At 43.6% G+C, this 26949-nt stretch overlaps 2 protein-coding genes across 17 annotated transcripts in view; one reads left to right on the forward strand and one right to left on the reverse strand.

Moving 5' to 3' along the window:
* INPP4A (inositol polyphosphate-4-phosphatase type I A) overlaps positions 1-12392 on the forward strand; it is a 131138-nt gene extending 118746 nt beyond the window's left edge. For 5 of the 16 annotated variants that reach the window (XM_032351998.1, XM_032351993.1, XM_032351999.1 and 2 more), the window contains 2 exons: positions 358-512; positions 9633-9765. In XM_032351998.1, coding sequence (XP_032207889.1) covers positions 358-512; positions 9633-9765 — 288 coding nt within the window. The other 11 variants (XM_032351988.1, XM_032351989.1, XM_032351987.1 and 8 more) reach the window with 5 other exon arrangements.
* A 6866-nt stretch (positions 12393-19258) lies between these two features.
* Positions 19259-26907, reverse strand: LOC116595532 (cytochrome c oxidase assembly factor 5). The gene is made up of 3 exons (XM_032352015.1): positions 26707-26907; positions 20523-20606; positions 19259-19790 (listed from the first exon to the last, which is right to left on the reverse strand). Exons 1-3 carry the CDS (start codon positions 26803-26805, stop codon positions 19749-19751), a joined length of 225 nt encoding a protein of 74 aa, XP_032207906.1. The 5' UTR covers positions 26806-26907; the 3' UTR covers positions 19259-19748.
* Positions 26908-26949: the final 42 nt, after the last annotated feature.

Below are 26949 nucleotides of genomic sequence, written 5' to 3' on the forward strand. Positions count from 1 at the left end.
GAGATGGCCTGGGCATGGTCTGGAAGAGGGCAGCTGGTACAGTCAGTGCACAGATAGTGATGCCCCAAAAAAGAAGGGGGAGGCTAGGCCTGGGAGGAACAGCCTCTGGGGGGAGTCACATGAGGGAGGGGGACAAAGTCACTGGGGACAGAGAGGGTCCCACAGGCAGTGACCTCATTTCTGATGCTGGTTCTGGCCGGACGTGAAGTCGGGGAGCAGAAGTGATAGGAACGCTGGTCCTGGGAGTTGGCCTGGCCACGTGCCACCACTGACTGTCCAGAGCCCATGTCCCGTGCAATGCGTCTTTCCATTCTGTGGCATCTGTCCCTCCAAGCACAGCCTGCATTCCTGTTGCAGGTCTGCCGCCGTCTTAACGGGGTCCGGTTCACCAGCTGCAAGAGCGCCAAGGACCGCACGGCCATGTCAGTGACGCTGGAGCAGTGCCTGATCCTGCAGCACGAGCACGGCATGGCCCCACAGGTGTTCACCCAGGCCCTGGAGTGCATGCGCAGGTGAGTCCCGCTGCCCAGGCCGCCCGTCCCGCCTGCCCCGGGCTCCGTGTAAACTGCAGATGAGCTGGTCCCGCTGGGCACCCCCGGCCTTGGGCCCCTTGACTCCCAGCGGCACGCTATGGTTTGACTTTGGAAAATTCTCTGACGTCTGCCAAGTCAAACTGTCGGTGGTAAATCTCTTTTAAGTCTGGGGGATAGGAGAGCCAGCAGTCTCTAATGAGCAGGGCTGCTCTGAAAGCAGGTGCCATCAGGGCAAGCTTAGGAGTCAGGGCATGGCCCAGGAAAATCCAGTGTGGCCGCCTGCGAGTCCTTGGGCATGAGGCTGGCCCTCAGCCCCCTGCCTTGCTGCTAGTGGGAGCGAGGGCCAGGCCTTCCTCAGCAGGCACCTGCTGTTTTAAGCTCCTCGCAAACTTGAGCGAAGAAAGGGCGTCTGCAGGTTGCACCGGTTTGCTCTGCTTCTTCTCTAGCCGTCGACACAGTTTGCTTTTCTTAGCAAAGTGTCAAATGAGTGTCTTATAGTAACAGCAGCAGCCCCCCACCTGTCCGTGTGCCATGGCGACCTCACCCTAATGATGTTCTGATTCTGAGGCAGCAGGCGTGTTTGCAGAATGAAACCCGGGACTAAAAACTGTCTACTGTTGATCGATGCCTTGTTTCAAGCGCTGCTGGGGAGCACCTTACCTCACATACCAAAAGAAAGGATAAGAAACCTGGTTTTCCCGTCTCCTTCAATGTAGCCACCAATGCTGTCAAAGTCTCGTTTCCAACGGTCACTCCTACTGAATGTTCTGTATCATTTGTCCTCTCACCAAATTCTTTAAAGCGTTTGATTCTCTTATCCTTTCTGTATGTTTCTGCCGTTTGACCTTCTCACAATGACCCACAAAAGTGATGCCTGAGCTCCTGCCTCTTGATAATAGCATTTTGTAGGAATGGAAGTATGTTGTCCCTGTTTTGTCTTTTCCACATTCATCCAAACCCCTATCTGTGACCCCGGAGCTTTGATTCATGCACGGATGGAAAGTTCGCCACCTTCCCTGGGCTGGGCCTCAAGGAGGCAATGGAGACTCTCTAGACACCTGCCCAGGCATCCTTAGTCAACTGTCCTCACAGCCTGTCCTTCAGGCTCAGTGTCCCTGATGCCATGAGGGAGGCAGGGCCTGGGCTTCCAGGCATGCACGTCTGTACCCTGTGAGTGAACTGCGAGGTGCTACGAGGGGCCACCTTGGTGAGATGCAGGCCTCCGTTAGAGAAGAAGCACAAAAAGTAGAAGAAAACGGAGATACCTGTGGTTGTTGGAGCAAAGATTAGGATAAGGTACGCTCAGACCAGGCCCTGAGTCAGGTGTACAGTCCATGTGTAGACAGTTGTCCAGTCCCGGCTTCTGGAACAAATGTGATTGAGAAAAACAATTCATTCTGCCTGCATCTGAGCACAGAGGTCTCAGGAGACCTGGGAGAACAAGGCTCCTTAGAAAGACACCAGGGCAGCCACATCTACAGGCCTGTGGCCTGTCTCAGGGCTGTGTGGGCAGTACCCACACATGCACAGATTAGCTGCTGTGGCTTTCAGCACACTCCACACTTGCTCACCTAAGAAACTGATACTCCTTATAGCAAAATTTTAAAATATGAATAAGCCCCTATACCAGTTTTTCTCATACCCCCACCTCAGAATCCTCCGTCTTCCTTCTGTTGACAAGCAGCTGTGCTCGTGTTGATGCCTCCTCTTTCAGCTGTAGATACGTACATACAAGCACATGGGCGTGAGTGCAGTTAACACACACGCCAGATCGCCAGGCCCTGAATCACAGCACACCCATGTGTGAACAGACGCAGCTCTGTGTGCAGTTATGCCTGTTGTTTGAGCCTACTTTTTTCACTTAGCTTTCTTGGGAGCATTTTTTCAGGCTAATAAGTAGAGACCTTACGATTTTGAGCACACTGTAGTGATTCAGTTTGCTGCCATTGACCGTCTAAGCTGAACGTGGTTTCCTGCACTTCAGACAGGGGGTGGGGTGTCCTTGTGTATGCTCCTGGCCTTTATAGATTTCTAATACAAATCATCACACTCTCACCCCCTGTCCCAAGTGCCTGCTTGTCCACCCTCCGGGTGCTGTCGTGCCTGTCATCAGTGCGCTTCCAAGTCTGTAAAGTCAGCGTTGCTTTCCTGGGTCACAGGTGAGGACTCCACAGTCTTGCCTAGGGCGCGACCTTCCTCCCTGGGCCTCCCTCGGCCTCTCTAAACCTCCCCCCTCCATCTCCATTTAATGGAAGTCTTTTTAAAGTGTCGTGTTTGTTTTTCTGATTTTTCTGAAATTTCTGCAATAAACATGTAATCTTACTTAACTAATCATGTCGGATATTATGACACAAGAACAAGCTCAATCATGGCCCCCCTGCACCCGCTCCCGGAACCCAGTAGTTCCAGCAGCCGGGGCTCTGTGCTCACTGCCGCCTTTCGGCCTGACCGCGTTGCAGTTCAGGCCGTCATGCGTGTGGGTTGTTTTAAGGTGATTTTCTGAACTCTTCCCTGTGCGGGGAAGACATGCATTTGTCCATAGACAGCAAGCCTGAGGTGGCTGGGTCACTAGCCAGGATTTCTGGCTGTAGTGTGGCCAGGACCTGTGGCTCAGCTGGGAGCCCTAAGGAGGCAGCAGAAAATACTGGGCCATGCCTTGAGTGGAAGAATGCATTTTGGTTCTCTTGCTTTCTCGCTTGCATCTTACCAGATGGAAGAGTAGAGCATGCAGGCAAGGGTGCAGGGGGGAGAAGGGGGGTGGGGTAAGGGGGCAAAGCTGACACTCTGGCCTTGTTTCTCCCGGAGGCCCAGGATGAGCAGTGGCCAGGGCTGTGCCAGGAATTGCTTAACAACCAGCTCCCCGCCTCCACCACAGCCAAAAACAGCCCTAATCTATAGTGTTCGCATAAATACTCCCACTGGGGCTTATTTCCAGCTACCGGTATGATGTCACAGAACATGGAGCTGGGGAAGGATGCATACACCCGGCTCCTGCAAGCCTTCACAGCCAATGCCAGCTCACTGCTCGTGCTGCCTCTCTGTCCTCTACTCAGGGGCTGAAACGCTCACAGAGTGGGTCTTCCTAAGTAGCCACAGTGACACCACCTCTGCCCCCCGGGACTGCCCTGGCTGGGAAAGTGTCCCCAGTCTGAACGGCACATCACGGCAGGGCCATTCCAGGGCTTCCGAGCTCCTCTGGGAAAGCACAGGAGAAGTTTGCTTGAGCAAGGACCTCAAGCCACTCCTCTCTGGGTGGACCCTCAGAGGACACATGCGGCGTCCTGGCATCCCTGCTGTGTCTGTGGCAGTGTCACCACTTTGGTGGACGTTCGTAGAGACTATGGCTCCAGAGTATATATTTTATATATATGTATATATGTATACATATACCTCAGTGTATATTTTTCTGGGGCACCAAAAGGGGGAAAACACCCAGATTTCTGATGTGAGCTTGGTTGGCTTCCGTGGTTGGAGGTCAGCCTGTAGAACAGTGACTTGAACTTTCGGGGACACGGGCGGCTCGTGCTCAGCCACTGCTCAGCCTAACCGCCAGGGCGGGCCTGCGGAGAGCTCAGACTGGTATTTGAGGTAAATGGTCGTTGTTTGAATGGTTCATCAAGAGGCAGCTTTGGCAAAATTGGTCACACCCCTCCCCCCTCCCCCCCTGCTCAGGCATCTGTGAGAAGGTCAAACCACCCCCTCCCAATGGTTCTTCATGTTCAGCTTGCTTCTTGAAATTCATGTCTTGGCAGCATGTGAGAGCATGGCAGGGCAGCGTGGAGTTGTGCTTGGCCAGCCGAGAGAGCGCGAACATGGAAAACCATTTAGTCAACCTACATGTGTTTGTTTTCGGTAGACGACAGTATTTTTTCTTATTTTCACTTCTCTTTCTCTCCTTTCTTCTTGTGACTGTGCTGGTTTTGTTTTGGTACCCCTTCCACACCCTTTTCTGCACATCATCTTTTCTTTCTCTTGTGACTCCATCCCATTTTTTTTTGTTTGACTCTTACTGTTTGGTTTTCCTCTTTTTTCCATACTTTTGATACAATTCATTGCATGTGTCCTCCCCCCCGCTTTATTTCCTTTGCCTTTTTCTTTTCCTTTCTCCCAAACTTTTTCCTTTTCACAGCATTGGAACACGGGAGGTAGTCACCCAGAAGAACTTGAGCGGCCTGGTGCCCATCCGAGACTTAAGACTAGACCCCAGCCTCCTCTGTTCCATCCCTTTGTTAGCCCTGAGCCCCAATTTACTGATTGTGTGGCTCTTCCTCAGCATAGCGTACCTGGTGACCAAATTGCGTTGCAAATGAGTACCATTGCGAAAAGCAGTACTAAGTTACAAGAAAAACAAAAGTGCCAGAGTATGTCCAGCTACCTGTGTACCTGACTGGACAGAAGGAATGTGTCAGAGCGTGGTCTGCCGAGAAATATTTCATGCCTTACAGTTTGACGTTTTGTTGTTCCGAACTGTAAATACCTGCCAAATTATTTCACCGAGAGGACTCGTGCGTTTAAATGCCATCGAGTTTTCAGTGCTTGTAATATGTCCTTACAGTGCCCTGTCACTGCACCGTTTAGCTGGCCTGGAGTTAACTTGTACCAAATCTCTCACCTTCTGATGTAAAACTATTTATTACCTGTATATCTCCTGTGCCCTGTTTCTGAGAGAAGGGGCCTCTGTCTGAAGAGAATTTGTATATTTGATACTATTCTTTAATGTACCGCTAACCTTTCCTTTCCTTCTGAAGAGAAACAAAAATGATAGTTAGATGCTTTATAACCGACCCATCTAGATCCACATATTCAATAGGACGTGTACTTTCTGCTTCATTTCAAAGCATAGTCCCTGAACTCACAGTAGCAAACACTTTGCAGAATCATAACATTCCTCACTTGTGTTTATAATTTTCGGTTTGAAACGCCCCAAAGCTGTGACCGAGTTGCCCGTTGTACCCAGTCAGGCACATTAAAGTAACATACTGCATGTGACTTTCGACTTACTCTTTGAAATCTTTAAGGATCACTAGACTGGTTACAGGAATTAGTGCAGATAAGAACAAAAGGCTGTTAAAGTTAAATACATTTATTTTTCATGAAGCAGTAGGTTTCATTTTAAAAAAACCAAATGTGGTTAATAATGGTAATTTTGAAAATCAAAAAAAAAAAAGTTCCAAAAATGGAAGCCTAACCTTTGGCCACTTGTGGTAGATGGAAATGTGAGAGAGAGGAGTTGCTTGGGTTTATGCTATTAGCACTCTTTGTGTACATGGAAATGCCCAGGAAACAAGGTGGTTCATAACCTTAACTTTCACATTTGGCAGAGGAGTCGTCAAACGTCTGTAAAGGTAACAGAATAAATTAGGGAGAAATTCCATGGATTCTGTAGAAGAACTGCTCCGTGGCTTCTCTGTTTTCCAGTTCAGACTATGCTGTATTCTGTTTTTGCTTGCCAGCCGGTTCCCCATACACTGGACTTTATGAAAGTGGATTTCTTTTTACCAGGCTAGAAAAATTAGAGTGAATTTAAAGAAGCTGTCTTTTCCAGAAACTTTACACCCATGCGTACACACAAACCCAGTCCACCGCAAAATCTGCCCCCTCACTTCCCTCTCCCAGGATGTCCAGAACTTACTCTGGGACTTCTCTGGTTTGGCATCGGTTCTGAGTCTGTGTTCTAGGAATGGTAGATGTGGTTGGCGACGGATGATAAATACTAGACTCAGGCTAAATTCTGAGAATTCACACCCCGGGGAGGCCCTTCTTTCCTAGACCCCCCCGAGCACTGCAGGAGCCTTCGGGCAGGGTTCCTACCTGTAGAGGGAAGCCAGTCTTCTCACAAGTGCCATGTGGCCACTGTGTATTTTCCAGAACAACTGAAGTGGCCGTACTGGGGCATAACTCCTGACACTCCTCACTGGGGAGTCTCACCGGATGCCAAGTGACAAGTGGTGTTAAGTTGTAGCAACACAACACTAGTCACTGATCTGTGATTCTTTGAGAGGTATGTTCACCTCCTGCCTCCTTCAAATTGAAGTGTGTGTGTCAGCACTCCAAGATTTGAAAGAGAGAAAGTAGAGTCCACAGGCCCTTTCAGCTCCAGTTCCACAGCTTCCCAGTCCCTGCTCTGGTTCAGGTGCTCCTGATGCCTCTTGGCGGTGACATGTGCTTGTGCCCATCTCCAGGCCTGGCGGAGGCTATGCACCCATGAGGGAGGCCCTTCTGACTACAGAGAGCACTCTCTCTGCTCCCTGGGCCTGTGGGTACTCCCATGCCACTCCCCAGAGATTCCTCCCAGGATCCCCCCACCCAGCAAAGGGAGGCCATAGCCAGCTAGAGAAGTCCTTCTCAGCCTGTTCCTCGCTGCTGTGGTGCCAGCCAGACCTTCCTGCCCTGTGTAGATTTGGCTGCCAGGTTGATAGAGAAATAAATTGGAAAGGAGAGAAGATAAGGTTCTTCGTTTTTCTCTTCAGGGGCTGAGCCAAAAGGCCATACATTCTAGCTATCTCCTGTCATGAAGGCGAGCACAAGAAAGAACACCAGGAGATCAGCCTAGGCTCTGAATTACTGTTGCCATCTTTCTTCAGAACTCTGAGGAAAGAGACTCATTGTGCTCGCCCTTTGTGCTGAGTTTTAGCATCACTGAGGCTCTCTGCTTAGGAAATCAGACTAAATATAGATCTGAAAATCTTTTCTGCTTCAGTGAAAAATAGACTGGCTGAAACAAACATGGGAAGATGATTCACAAGAGGGGAGTCTGGTATTTGGTTATGGTGTTCGGCCTGCTTCTGAGGTGATGCTGGCCCCGGGCAGGACATTGTCATTGGCCACCAACCCTAGGTACTCAGGATCACTAGACCCCAGTGCATCTAGACGAGTTCTAAAGTGGAAGTTCCACACCTGACAGGGAGAACCAGAGGAGTCCCCCAAATTAGTTGTCATCTGGGTTTCTGTTCCAATTTCTCATTCAAAAAATGGATATCCTTGAAAAGAAAGAATTTACTTAGGGAAGAAAAAACAATGGTGGAGTTTTGAAATAGTAAAATCCCTCTTTCTAAAATCTATCCAAGACCTTTTCAGTGTCTGCTCTTGGCCCCTAAGAACGGTGCTGCTGATGTGATGGGTGAAAGTGTTCTACCTTAAGGGCAGAAGGCTGGCCCCTGCAGTAAGAAAGGCCAGTTAGCACAGCACACCTCTCCCCTCTGCACATGTCAGTCTCATGCACTAGGACTCAGGCTTGTGCAAGCAAGTTGGGACAGTGTCGGCATATCGTCAGCCTCCGCCGTCAGATTTTGTAAATTCAGAACATTTGAGGGAAAGTGAATCCGATTTGCTTTTAAAAATTAAATTGCATTGTGAGGGTAACCTTAATTACAAATCCATGTATTGTATATTCAGCCAGTTAAACCAGTAGCTTCTTTAACATATGTAAGTAAAAGATAATGTTGAAGTGGACAAATTCTTCTTTGCTCCTCAAAGCAGTTTGGCATTTACTAGTGATAGGTGGTCCTTGAAAAGTGTGTCCATTTATATATAAATAGAGAAGCCATATCTGAAACAGTTTGGTAATGTGAGAGCTTCCAAAGATGAAATAAGACTAACTGTGCATAGGAACCTATAGCTTCTGCTTTAAATGGAATTATATTTTTATCTGATTGCTGGATGTTAGACAGACATGGTCGTTCTTTACTCTAGGGGCGTCCTGCTCGTATGGCCTAGGTGTTCAGCTCAGATGACACAGGTCTCACTGAGGGCTTGCGGCTCTGGTGACAAGAAAGCATAGCTAAGTTACTACATTACTTAATAACAAGCAGGTGGTTACTTTTCTAAAATATCTGAACTTATCTTTTGAATAAAGTTACTCTTACCAAAAATATTTTACATGTTCTTGATAATGAGACTGTCATTTTCACTTTAAAAGGCTTGAGCAATTGCCACTGATTATTTTTTTAAAATGCATGACATAATGGTCTTCATACGATTTGAAATATTTTTTTTAAATCACTCTTTCTTGGTAACTCCAAATTTTACATCTCATAATGGGGATTTTTGTACTAAATTTGATAACTAGTCGATTTAGTTGCTAGTCAAAGAATAATATAAAAATGTAAAGTTCTACTGTGCTTACAGGAAGTCATTTATATTTAGAACCGCTTTTGCCTGTGAATTTGATGTCTACAGCAGAACAGTTCCCAGAGAACTCCCCTGATGCTCCCACTCTGGAATGTGAGGGAATGTGAGGCGTGCCTGATGGCTCATCCTCCTCTTTAGCATTTGCTGTGTCCACTGGGTTGCCATGACAACCCTCCAACCAGTACAGCTGGGGATGATGCTGGGAGCAGGCTCTTTAGGGAAGGGCACCTGTGGGCTCTCACTGGCTTAGTGGCATGCCTGTGAGAGGGGACCACAGTAAGGACAGCCCATGAGAAGGCTGCCATGGGGAGATCTCAGTGGGATCACTCCTTCATGACCCTTCTAGCCCTGATGGCTGTGCAGACCCAGCGTGCCACCATTGCATGGGCTCACTGATTGCTTTGCACCCAGGACAGCTGTCTCCTCGGTGGGGATGGCATGATAGTGCAGCCTCCTCAGCCAGATGGCTTTGCTATATACTGAATTCTGCAAGGAAAATGAGCATTTTGAATTTGAGCTGATTAATAGCCATTGCTAATGTAGAAAAATGCAGCTCTTAAAAAGCTTTGGTAAGAGTAGCACCATTTCTTATTCCATTTAATTGGAAATGTAACAGAACCTTTGAACCACTAGTTATGATAGAATCCTCAGACTACTAGACATGACATACATGAAAACCATTCACTTAAAAAACAGAAGTTTGCTTCTACTTAGATACAGTGCTGCCTCTGAAAATGCAGACTCACAATCCCATCCAGCATGTGTCCATGTCTGTGCTTCTTAGTTGCCTTCCTCGTTCAGAAGCCTGCCATCTTGCGTGCATATTGTTGTAAATGAGTTCAGCACCCATTTGAATTAATCCCATTTTTTTTAATGCTATGAAAATGATCAATTCATTTCATCTTAGTTTAAGTCTTTTCTTTTTCCTTTTTTACTGCTGTCATTTCTTGTGCTTGTTTTTTTCCCCAGTGAGGGTTGTCGAAGAGAAAATACAATGAAGAATGTTGGAAGTCGCAAATATGCATTTAATTCCCTGCAGCTGAAGGCTTTCCCCAAGCATTACAGGCCTCCCGAAGGGACTTACGGAAAAGTTGAAACATGAACACACGGTTCCTCTAATTAGCTGTTACATACTAAATGTGGGTACCCTCTAGTGTCATATATGAATTCTTCAAGAAGACCTGAAGGATTGGTTTTTATTTTTGTGTTTTTAAAAAAAATTTCACTAAAAAGTCTATGGAGCATGTTTTCCACTGGAATCAGTAGGAGGTAATGTTTGGCTCAATAGTGTGGATTGTAGCGACTGCCCATTTAAATAGTCTCAGCCATAACCACACAGATATCATCGATAGTTACATGTATGAATCAAGCTAGATATGTCTGAAATGCTAAAAGACTTTTTTAAAGCCCACTTAGGCAGCTGCACACCTAACGTATTTTTCTACCGAGTAACTTGAAATTGAGCATTGAAATTACAGTCTACTTTTAAAAACTCTGAATGTAAAACAGTAAGTAATATATTAAATTATTGGATCCTGGCCAGACCAGCAGATGTTAAATGTTAATTCAAGTTTTGGGGAAAGAAGCTAGCTCTAGCTCGTGCAGTGAGAGCAAGTGGTTCCGACGAGTTGTCCTGTGACAGCGCAGGTGAAAGCAGAAGGTAAGGTAAAGGTTGCTAAATCAGCCCAAGATAAGACTTCACTGGAAGGTGATACCTGCACAGCAGCCCACACAGTGGGGCCCCCTTCTGTCCGCTGATGCATCATAGAACAGGGTGTATGCTGGAGAATGTGAAGCCAGCTGTCCTGTGCTCTTCAACTCCGTGGCTGGTCCTGCCTCCGGGGCACTCCTTTCCTCCTCCCCTGGGTGTCCAGGACTCCACACGTGACGTGTCTGCTACCTCTCAGACAACAGTGTGGGGGTTTATGCGTGTAGGTGCTGGAAATCTAAATATTTTCAGAACAGATGTCCTTTTCTGGGTTTCCCAGTTTATCATCTTCTAGAAGATGGTGCAGTCATGTTGGACTGTCTGATGAAAGTTTCTCTTAGGTTTGCAGCACTTGTTACTGTCCTCTTCACATTTTATTACATAAGGTGACTATTGAGAAAGTCGAATTGATCTCCTACAGTGAGATTTTGAAAGGGATAAATGGGCCATAAAACTTAGGAATTTCATAGAAAATTATGTCCAGTCATCTATTATAAGATGATGATGATGAGTCTTATCTGCACATAGCAGAGATTGTTTTCCTTAGTTTATATACATCTATCAGTTCTATTTATCATGATTATTATGTTTACATGTTATTTAAAAGGTTGTAAAAGAAATCTATGTGGAACATATCCATGATGCTGATCCTAATGATTTGTGAACGCCGTGGGAAATTCCTAGGTCTAAAATTTGAGGTGTTACTCGTGGGCTCCTTTAGACGAGGCCTTTGGAAACGTGTGACATACTTGAGCTGCTGAGGCCCAGGCACGGCCACACACTGGCAGAGACCCAGAGGGGTAGGCACGCAGGTGAGGGTAGAACTGGATGAAAGACCTTCCAGACCCTTCCTGTGCAGACAGAGCCTGCTTCTCCTGGTGCCTGGTTGGGTGTGAGCAGATGCTGAGAATGCCCCAGGGAGTGATGGCAGCTGCTCATGCCTGTCCCACAGCTGGCTCACTGTGGAGAGTGCAGGCAAAGACACTCCTGTCCCCCAAACCCGCTGTAGAGCTGGCGGCATCTGGAGTCACATTCTCCTGCTCTATTGGTCCAGGTTCAAAGACAGTTTCCAGGATGGCTGATTTGGCCTCTCACCCCTCCCCCATTTCATTTAAGTTGTAATTTCTCTAGTACCTACCTAGTTCCATCTTTTCTCATTTTAGCATCATTATCTTTAAAGAATTCCCTTGTCTATTTAAATTAAATGTTACGCATATTGTTTCCAGACTTTTTTTTTTTTTTTTTGGTCTGAAGAGCATTAAGTACCCGCATTTATCAAAGGGAATATAGCAAACATTGAGTCGTCTGTTCGCAGTTTTGCATGTGGCACCTTCACGTGAATTATTTTTCCGACTTTGACTTCATGTTAAGGATTGCCCTAAAACTCTAAGACGTGGCTAATGGTGCAGAAGCTGCTGACCTTTCTGTATTCCATGTGGGCACTACCCCCGGCCGCGGGAGGCAGGGGGAGCGCGGGGGCAGCCTCCCTGTGGCATCGCACCCTCCCCATGGCGCCGCACCCTCCCCGCACTCTCAGAGCCAGGACACCCCCCACCCTGGCACCTCTACCCCCCACCCCCCATCATGGTGGCTGGGGTTCCTGGGGAGAGGAGCACGGGAGCTGTGAGTCTTCAGCTGCACTGGGGAAGCCTTTTCATAGGTTACCGTCAAATAGACTCCGCCTGGTGTTCCTGAGAAGGTCCCTCATTTAAAAAGAAATGTTGAGACCTACTGAAAACATGGGATGTGACGTGGATTCTAAGCACCTGCAGCACAGTTGCCTTTGGTTTCCTTGAAAAATGTACAAATATTGTATAATACAGTTTTGTCCCTTCATGGTTGTATTTGCCAAGCTCAGTGCATTAAAGTACTTTTATTTATTTGTTTTGGGTGGGCAGTATTAATATATATAAACATATAGTTACTGTTTTATATATTCTTAGCTCATTCTAAACCATGTATGCTGTAAATGTGCTAGTCTTTAGAATGACAAATAATAAATAACTGACAAGAACATGAAAGTGGGTGTTGACTGATTCATTCCATTACAGTTAGGAGGAGGACTAGTCTTATGGCCACATCATTAATAGGAATTGCTTCGAGCACTTGTGTGTCTGTAAGCGCCAGACCATGACACACTTCTGTTTTATAATCTTGTTTTCTCTTACTTTGAAGCAGAGGAGTAGTAGGGGGTGGGACTAAGAGCCTGGACTTCAGCTGCAGGAAGTACTAGCTCCCAATCCTGTTCTGCCACTCGCTGGCTGGTGACTCTGAACTTGTTGCTTGCCCTCTCAGAGCCTCTGTTTGCTCATGTGTGAAGCATGGACACGATACTGGTACATTCTTTGTAAGGCGGTTGTGAGGTGCTTTGGCATTAAGTGTTCACAAGTGTTAGCTGTTCTTCCCTTCCCACATCCATAAATACGGATCATGTCTTCTCTGGGTTGCCTGGTCATCTGTTGTGTGATTTCCTATAAAACAGTAGTTCCATTAATGGTTTGATTGTTCGTTATAACCAGAACTGCATCTTGTACCTTAGTACCTTTTTATGTGCCCAGTGATTGCCCTTAGATGAATTCCTGGCAGCAGATATTTACAATTAAAAGATAATTTAAAATTTTAAACATTTTTGAATTTTTAGTGTTACCAAAGTGCTCCCAGAAAATTAAGCTACCACCTATTTTGTTTCAAAGATTTTATTTATTTATTTGACAGATAGAGATCACAAGTAGACAGAGAGGCAGGCAGAGAGAGAGGAGGAAACAGGTTCCCCGCTGAGCAGAGAGCCCGAAGCAGGGCTCGATCCCACAACTCTGAGCATAAGGCAGAGGCTTTAACCCCCTGAGCCACCCAGGCGCCCCTAAGCTACCATCTATTGACAGGTGCCCTTTTCCCTTTATTCTCAGTTTTCGTTTCTTTGATGACTGTGAAAATTGAACATCTTTTAAACTTTTACTGATTTTTCTACTTTTGTGGCTTCATTGGAGTGTTGGTTCATTTCACATGCACTGTTTCTAATATATATTAACTCCTCTGTTGTTAAGTTGTGGTTTTTCAGAACTCATCACTTGTCTTTGGTTTTGTTTATAGTGGGGAGTAGAAAGCTCTTATGTAATTAAATATGCTTGTCTTTTTCGTTTTGGTGCTTGTCCTGAAATCAGGTCCTGGCTTCCCCACTGAGGGGGACAAGGCACCCAGTTCCTTGTCCATGAAGTGGATGTGGTACAGTGTGCTCAATGAGGGGCCGCACTAGCCTGTGCCGCCTTGTGAAGAAAGCCTCCCTATTGCTAAGATCTGGCAAGTGGGAAGTAACCTTGTCTTATTTTTATTACAGCTGTTACTCCCCAAGCTATGACAGATTCCTGAGATCATAGGATTAGAATATCCACATTTCAGATCCTCCCTTGGACCCCTTTCATGCCTCAGTGCTATCCTTGTGATGATTCCTTCCTGCATCAGGCTCCCGGTGGGCCTTTCTGGCCAGTCCAGGCACATCTGAATTCAAATGTAGACCTCTGTGGTATTTTCACTCTCTGTTGTATAATTTAATGACCAAAAAAGCTGGGACAGATTAGAGGGGATAGGAAACATTGCTTATGATTCCACATGTAGGAAGACAATGTCGATATCAGATGACTTTAGAAAGACAGCACTTCACTACTTCCCCCTTGCCGCTCACCCCTCCCTTGGCTTCCCTGGCCTCACTCTCTCTGCTGGTTGTCCTCCACCCGCCACTAACATTATGGTGTTCCCCAGGGTTCTGTCTGTAACTTTCCTCTGTCTCATTTCAAATGCTCTTCCTGAACAGTCTTAATCATTCCTATGGAGTAAATTGCCACTTATTTGCTAATGACTCCCAAGTTTCTAGGTCCACTCCAGACTCTCTGTAGGTCCATATCCATCTGCATATCTGGCCATCTTCTAGTCATTCTACTTGAGTGTCTACTTTGGGGTCTCACAGCATAGTGACAGCAAAGTCATGCTTTCTCTCCAAGCTGGCTGAGCCATCCTCTGATAAATGACCCCACCTTCCACCCAGTGGTGGTCATCTCCCCTCCCTTCCCCATCCCGTGAGCTACTAAGATCTGTATCTCTTCATTACCCCTTCAACCTAACTCATAATTTCACCTCCTACTCACAGCCATGGTCTGTGTCCTGTTACCTTAGATCCAGACCACCAGCCCTCAGACTTCTCATTGCTCCTTTAAGGCCCATCTCAGTCCTGCCATCTGTGGTGATTTCTCTCCACAGAATGAGTTGGTCTCTTAAAAAAAAAAAAAAAAAAAAAAACAAAAACAAAACTTCCTCATTCCATTTTGAGTGGAACTGTTCTATTGTACTTTTATATGTTTCTACTTCATCCAGCATGTTATTTTGTGTTCACAGTGGCACATGTAATGCCTGTCACTCAAAAATTTTTACTGAATGAAAAGATAAGTAACTTTTTTGGGGGGGGGGGTGTTCAATTGAAATTTTTCCTCTTTCACCACTAGACTGTGTTGTACTTGTTTCCCTATATAATCCATCCTTCTAAACAATGACAAGGAGCCAAATCTGACAGGCTCAAAGGAGAAAGCAAACTTAAGAGCAGCACAGTGTGGCAAACACAGGACAGTGATTTTTCTTTCCAGTGTAAGCAGCGGGGTCTTTGAGGAAAGCCCAGTATTAACAGCAGGTTCACACAGTGTCCTCTCTCGATCTGGATGGTAGTGACATGATAATTTACTCTCTAGTTATTTGTTAACAGTATACATTCTGTTCACTTTTCTATATGTCTGTTATATTTAATGATAAAATTAAATATTAACCCATCATTGTTCAATAAGCAATCTAAAAAGAATTAAGAATACAACTCCATTTACAATAATATAAAAAAGAAAAAGATACTTGGAATTAACCCAATCAAGGAGGCGAAAAAATTACAAAATGTTGCAGAAAGAAAACACCAATAAATGGAAAGACGTCCATGTGAATGGATTGGAAGATTTTGTATTGTTAAGATGCCAATACTGTCCAAAGTCCTTTACAGATTCAGTGTGCTCCCTATCAAAATTCCACTGGTGTCTTTTGTGGAGTCACAGAAATACATCTTAAAATTGATCTGGAATCTCAAGGGGCCAGGAATAGTGAAAACCATTAAAAAAAAAAAAGTTGGAGGTTGTATACTTCCTGATTTCCAACTCATTACAAAGCTACAGTAATCAAAACAGTGTGGCACGAACATAAAGACAGACATATAGAGCAATGAAAAAGAAGAAAACCCTGGTATATGTGGTCACGTGATTTTCAACAAGAATGCAAAGACCATTCAATGAGCAAAGGGCAGTCTTTTCAACAAATGGTGCTGGGAAAACTGGATATCCCCATACAAAAGAATGAAATTGGACCCTTCCCTTCCCCTATATACAAAATCATCTCAAACATGATCAAAGATTTAAAAGTAAGAACCAAAACTGTACAATTCCCAGAAGAAAATTTAGGGGAAGAACTTCACTGGATTGGGCAATGATTTGTTGGATATGGCACCAAAAGGACAGGCAACAAAAGTAGAAACAGATACACTAGACTACATCAGAATTTAAAACTGCATCAACATGGTGAACACAATCAACATAATGAAAACAAATGAGAGAAAATACCTGCAGATCATCTCTGCTAAGGGGTTAATATCTAGGATATACACAGAACTCCTAGAACCCCACAACAGAAAGCCCTATTTTATAAGAGGCAAAGAACTTGAATAGCCGCTTCTCCAAAGAAGGTTTACAAAGGCCAACAAATAAATGAAATTATGCTTAACATCAGTATTGCCAGGGGTTGGGTAATGGGGAGTTGTTTAATGGCTGTACAGTTTCAGTTTTGCAAGGTGAATGAGCTCGAGACTGGCTGTGTAACAAGGTAACGTACTTATAACTGAACTGTATACTTAAAAATGCTTAAGAGTGTATGCTTTACATTATGTAATTTTACCACAAATAAAATTTAAAATATATAGTTACTGATAAAGGTATCAGAAATTTCAAAGTGGATCACAGACCTATATGTAAGTTAAAACTATAAAGTTTTTTGATGAAAACAGGAATAAATTTTTGTAAGTTTGGATTAGGCATGGTTTTCTTAGATATACCAGAAGGAAAAAGAGATAAATTGGAATTCATCAAAATAATTGTGCTTCAAAAGACAGCATCAAGAGAGGGAAGACAGATCACCTTTGGGAGAGAACATCTGCCAATCATTTGTCTTTAAGGAACTTGTATACACTATATATATAAAGACTTCTTATAACACAATAATAAAAAGACAAGTAACTCATTTGAAAAACGGACAAAGGACTTGACCAGACATTTCTCCGAAGATACACAGAAAGCCAGTAAGCACATGAAAATAGCTCAGCTTAAGTAGCCATTAGGGAAGTGCCAGTCAAAATCCTAATCGGATACCAGGTCACACCTAGTAGAATGTTTATAATCAAATAGATGAAAAACAACTGTTGCTGATGTGGACCAATTGAAATCCTCTTGTTGCTGGTGGGAATGTAAAACGGTGTAGTCGCTGCAGAAAAGTTAGGCAATTCATCAAAATGTTAAACTTGGGAATTGTTATGCCACTGTTAGGTATATATACCCTGGAGAAATGAAACGTATCTGTGCAAAATTGCTCACAAATGATCATAGAATTATTCTTAATAGCCTAAAAGTGCAATTCGAAGTCCCTCAACTAATGAATGTTTACATAAAACATGGTTTATCTATACTGTGGAATTAGTAATCAGCATTAAAAAGGAATGGACAGATCCTACATGTGTATGAACCTTGAAAACACAGTAAGTAAAAGAAGCCAGTCACAAAAGGCCACATATAATCCCATTTTTATGACATGTCCAGACTGTGCAAATGTGGATATACACAAAGTGTATTAATGGTTGCTGGGAACTGGGGGGAAAGACGGAATGGGGGGGAGTAACTGCTTATGGGTATGGGGCTTCTCTTGAGAATGTTCTGGAATTAGATACTGGTGATAGTTGCACAAACTTGTGACTATACAAAAAGAAGCAAAACTGAATTGTATGCTTTAAGTGTGAATTTATGGAATGTGAATTTCTCCAAATGAAGTTCGCAATAAAGCTATTATTAAAAACTGATGGTTCGATAAAGTTATTTTAGAAAATCTTATCAAAGTTCTTTCACTAAAAGTTGGAGCACTTACCATATCACTCGGCATCAGGGAAATACAAATCAAAACCACAATGAGATATCACCTCACACCAGTCAGAATGGCTAAAATTAACAAGTCAGGAAATGACAGATGCTGGCGAGGATGCGGAGAAAGGGGAACCCTCCTACACTGTTGGTGGGAATGCAAGCTGGTGCAGCCACTCTGGAAAACAGCATGGAGGTTCCTCAAAATGTTGAAAATAGAACTACCCTATGACCAAGCAATTGCACTACTGGGTATTTACCCTAAAGATACAAATGTAGTGATCCGAAGGGGCACATGCACCCGAATGTTTATAGCAGCAATGTCCACAATAGCCAAACTATGGAAAGAACCTAGATGTCCATCAACAGATGAATGGATCAAGAAGATGTGGTATGTACACACAATGGAATACTATGCAGCCATCAAAAGAAATGAAATCTTGCCATTTGCGACAACGTGGATGGAACTAGAGGGTATCACGCTTAGCGAAATAAGTCAAGCAGAGAAAGACAACTATCTTATGATCTCCCTGATATGAGGAAGTAGAGATGCAACATGGGGGGTTAAGGGGGGAGGAGAAGAATCAATGAAACAAGATGGGATTGGGAGGGAGACAAACCATAAGTGACTCTTAATCTCACAAAACAAACTGAGGGTTGCTGAGGGGAGGGGGGTTGGGAGAAGGGGGGTGGGGTTATGGAAATTGGGGAGGGTAATGTGCTATGGTGAGTGCTGTGAAGTGTGTAAACCTGGCAATTCAGACCTGTACCTCTGGGGATAAAAATATATGTTTATAAAAAATAAAAAAAAAAAAGTTGGAGCACTTAAATAGGTATACAGGAGTTACTGAAAGGGGGGGTGTGGGGGAGGAAGAACCCATTACTTTCCTTTTCCAAGTGAGAAGCAGTACAACTATACCACACAAAGAAACCCCAGTGACACTCTGCCACAAGGACTGGTGTGCAATTCTCACTTTAGGTGAACCTTTAAACAAGCAGCTGAGCTACAGAACACCTTGACTGCTTGTCCAAATAACCATGCCTGTAGGAAGCAGCATAGCGTCTTCATTATTCTTCAGTACTGAAAAGTGAGGTGAAACTTGGATTCATATTTGACTCTTGACTATATTAAGTGATCAGAGTAAAGTTACTGTGATTCTAAACTTTTTCAATCATTTCCTGGTTTTCACTCCTGCTTTGTCTATGGACATCTATTATTTCAGTTTGCTCTGAATCCTTTCCTTTTGGGGTAAAGCCCACCAGAGACATCCATTGCAATTCTCTTGGGGGATACCCATTATAGTGCCTAAGACCCAAGCCTGGACATCATGGGACCTTACCCCTTTTTCCATAGGACTGGTCTAGTTCGAGAGCAGGTAGTTCAGGTAAGGTAAGAGTCCTTTTGTAGGATTTGATTAGTGGACCCTAGAAAAGGTTAGCTCTCTTCTTTTTGAATCACAGATCTTAAGGATGTGTGCTTTTGGCTGCCTGGACTCTTTCCCATTATGTAGAGAGAGGACCAGGCCAAAACGGAAGCCAGAAATAGAGAAAAACAGTCACAAGATGGAGGCCAAGAGCCCCGGCAACATAATCAGAGCTATGCATCCAGCTATGTCTATTACATGATGTTAATAGTCAGGCTCTGAGGTTGTTACTCTAGTGAATCTGTGTAAATGAAGCATTTCTTCTACAAGGAATCAAACACAATTTATTTTAGAACTAAACAGTACAGACTGAGTAAAAGAAAGCTTTCTCCTAAACTTTCCCAGTAGACATTGTCTCCCAAGACTGCATATTACCAATTCTCATAGTCCCATCAGTGGCCTTCGTAATACTCACAAAGGATGTACAATTGTGTCATTTTGTTGAAGAGTCAAGTTGGAAAATTACAATCTTTTCACTTTTTGAGCTTTCTAACAATTCTCAAAATACAGTAGGATGCTCCCAGCTCATAGCTGTTCAATTAAGTTTTTCTTCCATAAGTAACTCAGAGCAAAAGAATCATTTAGTTTATACATAGTCAAAAACAGAACTCTCCCATTTTCTCCAGTGTTCATGGAGGGAAAAACTGGTCCGTCCCACCAGATGTAGCAAAAAGTCTGTCTCCTGTTTGGGCTTCTCTGTTGTAAGTGACCAGAGAAAGCTTGATGTTTTCATTTTGGTTTCAGCACACTAGCATCAATATCCTTTTCTTCCTCGGAATCTGGATCTGGTATCCAACTGAAAATAAATGTATAATTAAATCAATTTTTGTACAACATAATTAAACACATCTTTGGTAAGGGGCTCTCACTACATGACTGAAGTAAACCAGTTTTCCAGCACAGTCAAAAGGGCAGATGTCAGAGCTACCAAGGAAAAAAAAAATAATAAAGATGGCATTAAAAAGAAAAGTTCCATTTAAGGTCCCAGTAAGGATTTTCTTTTCAAGTAGGGTCCAAATTACATTTATTTTTTTTCTCTGAACTACACCTGATATGTGTTTTTCTAGCAAACTTAACTTTTAAGTTTTGTTTGGGTTAATACTCAAATGTATTTGAAGTTTTTAAATATTAAATAACACTTAACTGTTTAGGGATTAATAATCTTTAAAGTACCTACTCATAGGATGATTGCATGGTCTTTGACCTAAACCTCACAGTGCACCCTCTTTTAAGAGTGGTTGGCTAGGTGGAGGGTTTTAAAGTCAGTAAATAAGGCAAATTTCCATCTTGGAGGACTAATAGTGAATGAGTCTTGGACAAAGGCTGGAGGAATCTATTAATCTGCTCAGAAGTTCCCTAGACAGCTCTTTCCAGTGTCAAAGTAGAAGTTACAGGTAAATAATATTATCTAAATCCTTTTTTCTGCATGATCTCACTGTAATCCTATCTATAATTACTAGGTCATTCCATATTTAATTACATATAGCTAATTTTTAGCATAACCTTTTCGAAAGCTTTAACCTCTTACCATTGATCTTTTGCATTCAAAAAATGAGTATTTCAGAGCTTTGCAGTTTCCTTCCTTCAGACACTGTAGAGGGGATTTTCCTTCCTAGGATACAGAAAACAGTATAAATACCTGGCGAATTTCCTCACAAAGCACAAAATCACTATTCTTTTGGAAGCAGTGTTTTTTGAAAAAAAAAATTTAAGAAGTAAATTATAGGTGAAAATATTTTGTAATTCATTTTGACTGTTGATGTTTAGGGAGAACAGGATAGAAAAAAGGATGTATCAAGTAATTCTGGAGCACTTTAAAGGGTGCCGTTAAGTTCTTGAAGACACTAGTGTCCATGGGATACTTTTCTGTAAGATGTTTATATAAAGATCTTGAAACTGGTATTTTTAGCACCATACAGGTAAGAAAGAGAAAACGCAGAGCTGAAAGCAGTAATGGGGTTTCTTCAGTAGTTTTAAATTTTTTTATACTTCAGAATTCCTTAAGACAGAAGAACATTATGTGTCAGAGAAGGAGAGAGAGCATGCATATGTGTACACAGGCATGTGCATATGAGAAATCAGGCCTGCTGTAATGGGAAACGATGGTTTATTCTGGAAGGTTCTATCAAGTGGCTTTAAAGCCTCCAGTTATGTCCTTTTAATGCAAACTATTTTACCTCCAACACATCCCTGCATTTTCCCACCCCAACACACCATATAGCCAAGTTCTCTAGTCTGAGAAGCACAACCTAATGGAACTAGAAGAGGAAAGGGAAATATTAGCAGAATTTACATATTATTTGCGAGAGAAGATCTCCCTGGGACTGATGTGGAATGAACTCCTCCTTAAACAGGGAAAGTTCAAAAGGAGGTTAAGAAGAAAAATGGACTAAGCCATTCCCTTTCTGCCATCATGGTAGATAGAATACTGCTACAAGAACACAGGAGAAACCTTATTTCTGATTCTTAAGTAATAGGACTTTTTAAACTATGACTTAAAAATTAGACTTGACTAACAATTGCAAAACTAGTTAAGAGCTAAAATTTAGTATTTTTTTTCAAGGTAAATATGGAATAAAAATGATCTTAAAATATTTTGAACAAATACACTGCTGTATATATAAAGTAACACAACAGCAGTATGTTGGAGCTTGGAAGCATCTACAAATAATACATTTCATGATTCAGCGAGGCAAGATTAAAACTGAATTGCAGCAAAATTTATTTTTGGATGTCCTATCCTGCTAAGTTACCTATACACAAACCCCTAACTTATTTAAAACAAAACAAAACAAAACTCAGACTGGTCTCAGATCAGTTAAAGGGAGGTTAAAAAAATAAATCCTAGATACTCCTGCCTAGACAGGACTTTTGCTTTTTTTTTAAAGATTTTATTTATTTGACAGACAGAGATCACAAGTAGGCAGAGAGGCAGGCAGAGAGAGAGAGAGAGAGAGGAGGAAACAGGCTCCCTGCAGAGGAGAGAATCCGATGTGGGACTCAATGCCAGGACCCTGGGATCATGACCCGAGCTGAAGGCAGAGGCTTTAACCCACTGAGCCACCCAGGTGCCCCTACTTTAATTGTTATTTTGTCCTGCCTAGACCAGCCTTTTAAAAAACCAGGTAGCAAAGAAGGTGTATGTGTGCAAATGCTGCCTGGCAGTGTGGGCACATCACAGAGCAGAGTGCCACGGGGGTCTGGTGGGGACAGGGGCAGTTGCTAAAGAGGTCTGGTTCCCAGGAATGCAAATATATAAAACAACATCTGGAAAAAGAAGTCTGAACGTAAGTGTTCTGAATTACCTGGGGTTTAATGACACCAAACTATGATATGCAATTTGTGAAGGAAAAAGAATCAAAACCTTAACATTATTATTTTCATTAAAGAAATAAAATACATACTACTTATAAACAGCCTTATGCAGTGTCTGACAGTATAAATGAAAATAATGAAACCTTCCTACTCAAGGTGAGTTTCAGTGTAAAATGAGTAAGGCAATTTTGCCTGAGAATAAAAATGACCCTGTTCAGTGTTAATTTTAAAAGCTCACCAGCCAGAATTAGGTGCCCTAAAATCAGAACATTTTTAGTGTGGTACTGAATACCAAATGTTAACAAGGAACCTACAATACTTAAATAGAGACATATGGTGCATTCATGCACCAGGAAAAATGTAACCCCAATTTCACCTGCTTTTCATCATCAGGGATTTCCCTTCAAGCAGATTCTGACACCTCAACCCCACCTCTGCACCCACTCCTCCAAACCTTTATTTTGCAAGTGCCAGTCCCATTTCTAGTTTTTAACTGTGAAAAATGCTCCAGGAACCACATCTGTGGCATTCCTGACCCCCTGGAATCTTGCCACTTTCCAGTCTGTCTGCTTAGGTTCTTGATTTTAATGGTCCCCTACCATTAAAGTGAATCTCAAAAGCGAATCAGAACAGAGTAACAAGCTTCCCTGCACTATGTTCCTCCCCCAGTGTCTGTCATGACATGCTGAGGGGATGTGTGTTGCCCACATGAATGATGTGAGAACAGGTAAGAGTGAATAAAACTATACAAAAGACGAGAACTATAAAGTGATGTTTCCCCCAAACTGTATCTAAGATGTTGTCTTTTTCATAAGCTTTTAAGCCATACCGCCACCTGCCTGTGGGAAGATCCATCTACAAACACCAAATCTAAGAGAGAGAGGTTAACTCATCCTCCTTCACCTTTACACCAAATGGCAGACTGCTAGCTGTCCCTTAACCTTTAACTCTTCCTTTCAAGTGGGGCATATGGCTGGGCTAGATTTCCCAGCCACCCATGCAGCGAGGCGTGGTCCTATGACTAAGTTCCAGCCAAAGGAACTGAAATGTAAAACCTTGGGGTTGGTCCTCAAAGGCAACTGGCTGCCCCCCCCACTTCACACCACTATGTCATAGGCAGTCTTGAATCAGGAGTGTGAAAATAACATCCTGCCTCCCAGCACCGCACCTAAAACCACAAGATCAACAGTGTCTGGGTCTACGGAAGGCCAAGAGGAGCTGCCCAGGCCCTACTTGTAGGCACGCACAAGAGCAAAATAGAAAATTTTCTATCTTGTTTAAGGCAATGTTATTTTGGGTTTCTGTAATAGGTACCTGAACCTATACCCCAACCAATACACTCCCGGGCTTATTTGCCTTCTGAGGTCAAGATCAGTGATTCCTAAACATGACCATGCCCAAGAATAAACATGGGATAGTTTTATGGGGGTGGGGGAGGGGTACTGGAACCTATACTTTTCAAGCTCTCTGCCCCCATCTCCAGGTAATTCTGATGAAGTCAGAAGATCTGGGAGCTTGCTAATGAAGCACAAAGGAGATAACCTGTGACTGAGGTTCCTTGGACATGGTTTCAATCTTTTTGATCTTCCAGGAGTTATAAAATCCTAAGAAGTCTATCCAAGAGCTACCTTTTGAATTTTCTTGTTTCTTGCTAGCCCCACTAGGGTAGACATCCTTATCATTACCCTGAGTTTCTCTGAGGTCCTACAGTTCTTCACTATTTCCATTGCAGCACCTGTATTGAATTCCTCCCTAGAGTGAGGCTGAGCAGCTTTTCCGGTGGGTTAAAGACTCGCAAGGAGAGACTACAGCATCCATCTGCCAAAAGATCAGATTAATTTCTTCATACAGAGCAGACACAGACCTGTATGTCCAGTGGTCTTCAGAGTCTCTAGGAGGGGAGTGGTAGGCTGTAGATGCCAGTGACACCATCTGAGAAGATGGAATATTGTTCCAGATCTGCAAAACTCAGTATTTTGCCTCAGTACTGCCCTCTAAAGTCAGGGTGAATTTAACACAACTTAAACACACTCCCACTTAAGGTACTTTTTATAAATATCATGTTCTCCTATGTGACCAACATCAATTAGATCACACACTCAACTGGGTAAAGCAAAGTCTGTGCCATGTGTCCTAGTTATTATTTTGCCTAGTTTTCTAGCTTTCCAGAGATCTAATTTCCATGCAGGAGGGAATGTATCCCAATCATCTGTGTGTCCCCAATTAGAGCGTGGCACTTATATGTGTGCTAAATAATTATTTATTTTTAATTTTTATTATTTTTGATATTTATTACATTTATGTTATGTATATTTATTTTGTATTTATTATTTTCAGTATTTATTATTATTTATTTATATATAACAAAGCAACTCGGTATCCTGCTTGCCCTCAGTATCCTCCTCCACTTCTAGAGTTTCTTTCCTCAGTCCCACTGTGTACTTTATTCTCTTGATTACTTATCTCCATGGCCTTCCTGATGTTGAGTGTCAGGAGAAACCAGGGCCCTCACTCTAATACACAAGAGCTTTTACACACGACAACCTTCTTCTCAAGCCTTCTGTCACATTCCCTATCCCCCTGGCCCAATAGGGCACTAGCTTCTGGTCACATCTCCCTGACTTGCCCATGCTGTTCTTCCAGCCTCTCCCCTCAACCACCACATTCTCTACTCTTACATGACAACCTACTACTCAACATTTTTTTTTTTAAGATTTTATTTATTTATTTGACAGAGAGAAATAACAAGTAGATGGAGAGGCAGGCAGAGAGAGAGAAAGGGAAGCAGGCTCTCCGCTGAGCAGAGAGCCCGATGCGGGACTCGATCCCAGGGCTCTGAGATCATGACCTGAGCCGAAGGCAGTGGCTTAACCCACTGAGCCACCCAGGCGCCCCTACTACTCAACATTTAAGACTTAGATCAAATGCCCCCCTGCTCTGTGAGAAGTTTCCAAATTTCCAAGCAAAATAAGTTGCTCTCCATTGGGCTCCCACAGAATTTTGTGCCTAAGTCTAATCATTAAATATTTAATAAATGCTTACACAGCCTGTACTGCAGGAATTTAGCCCCTTGCATATCTGTCCTTCCCATCAGACTGAGCTCATGTAGTATAGTGACTGTAACTGACTCATCTTGATATCACCAAGGCCTGGCATCATGCCTGCCACTCACCAGGCGTTACTAAGAGCTGACTGAATACTTGCACTAGTGAAGCAGCAGGGAACAGCCCTGTACAGGGAGGTAGGAAGACTAGGCACCTCAGTTTCCTCATCTGTGTGTGAGAGACTAGAGAACCTCTTAAATTCATAACTCAAATTTTATAACAAATGGGGCAGCCCGTCTGGCTGACTGCTACAATCAGTGAACCAAATGTAAATCATGAATCAGTAGAAACACTGATAAAGCTTTACGATGCATGTCCATATTGGCTAGCTGTCTTTCCTTCAAAGTAAGAGCAAACTTCTGAAATTACATCTCCAGGCGCAAAAAAATAATTGCACACAACTGATTGCCCTCTCATCAGGCCTTGGTAATTGGAAAAGGCAGGTGCGTTTCAGTTGGACGCTAAGCTAGAACCCAGATCCCCAGGCAACTTTGGACCTATTGCTTGCCACTCTGCTTGCCACTCAATCTGCACTCAGATTGAGAAGACGTGGTTGTAGTGAGGGGAGAGCGTAGTGGAACCAAGAGACAAAACAGTAGAAAAATGGAACTGCTTCATTTACAACTTATCCAAGAATGTATATAACTTCAACTCAGACATTCTAATCAAGAGAAAGTAAATATAGTAAATATTCAACCACAACTGAACGGAGAAATGAGAAACTACTAGTCAATACAGTGTACCAGGTTGATGTAATTCCCCGTTAGATTCTTATTTTCTAGCATGCAAGAACCGGCCTTACTCTCCTTTTTATCCCCAGAACCTAGCAGAGTAGGAAGCAACATTTAATAAATGTTTTTTGAACTGAAATGGTTTATCTTTACAAAAACCCAAAGGGGAGGTCCAATTTAACACAGCTGAAACTGGGGCGCAAGCCGCTGTCTTCGGCTCAGGTCATGATCTCAGGGTCCTGGGATCGAGTCCCGCATCGGGCTTTCTGCTCAGCGGGGAGCCTGCTTCCCTCTCTCTCTCTGCCTGCCTCTCTGTCTACTGTGATCTCTGTCTGTCAAATAAACAAATAAAATTAAAAAAAAAATTATATAAAAAAAAAAAAAAAAACACAGCTGAAACTCCCCCAGCAGATTTTCCCCAAGTTCCCTAAATTGAAGCCTTGATCTACGTCTCCTGAGAGCCACCGCAAGCTGAGCCGGAGACGTCGGCCGGGCCCTGCTTCCCCGGTTCTCAACTCATCATCTCCCCAGGGCGTCTGCCGTGGGTGCCCGGCCGCGCTACCTTGAGCACACAGTCCGACTGCAGTAGACATGCGCCCAGGTCCTCCTTCACACCCGCGCACGCGCCGCCCTTCGGCTTGTCCTCGTAATACTGGGGCATGGCTGCGCCTGCCGCCCCAGCTGCCGAGACCGGCTTCGGGCCACAACGACTGTCACCCTGCTGGAGCGCGGATGGAAGGAACCGGAAGTCGGCAGCAACAACTTCCGGCGGGTCCCGGAACACTGCGGGACCGAGAGGCCGCGC

This window comes from Mustela erminea, chromosome 7 (genome assembly GCF_009829155.1).
Source record: "Mustela erminea isolate mMusErm1 chromosome 7, mMusErm1.Pri, whole genome shotgun sequence".
Taxonomy (NCBI): Eukaryota; Metazoa; Chordata; class Mammalia; order Carnivora; family Mustelidae; genus Mustela; species Mustela erminea.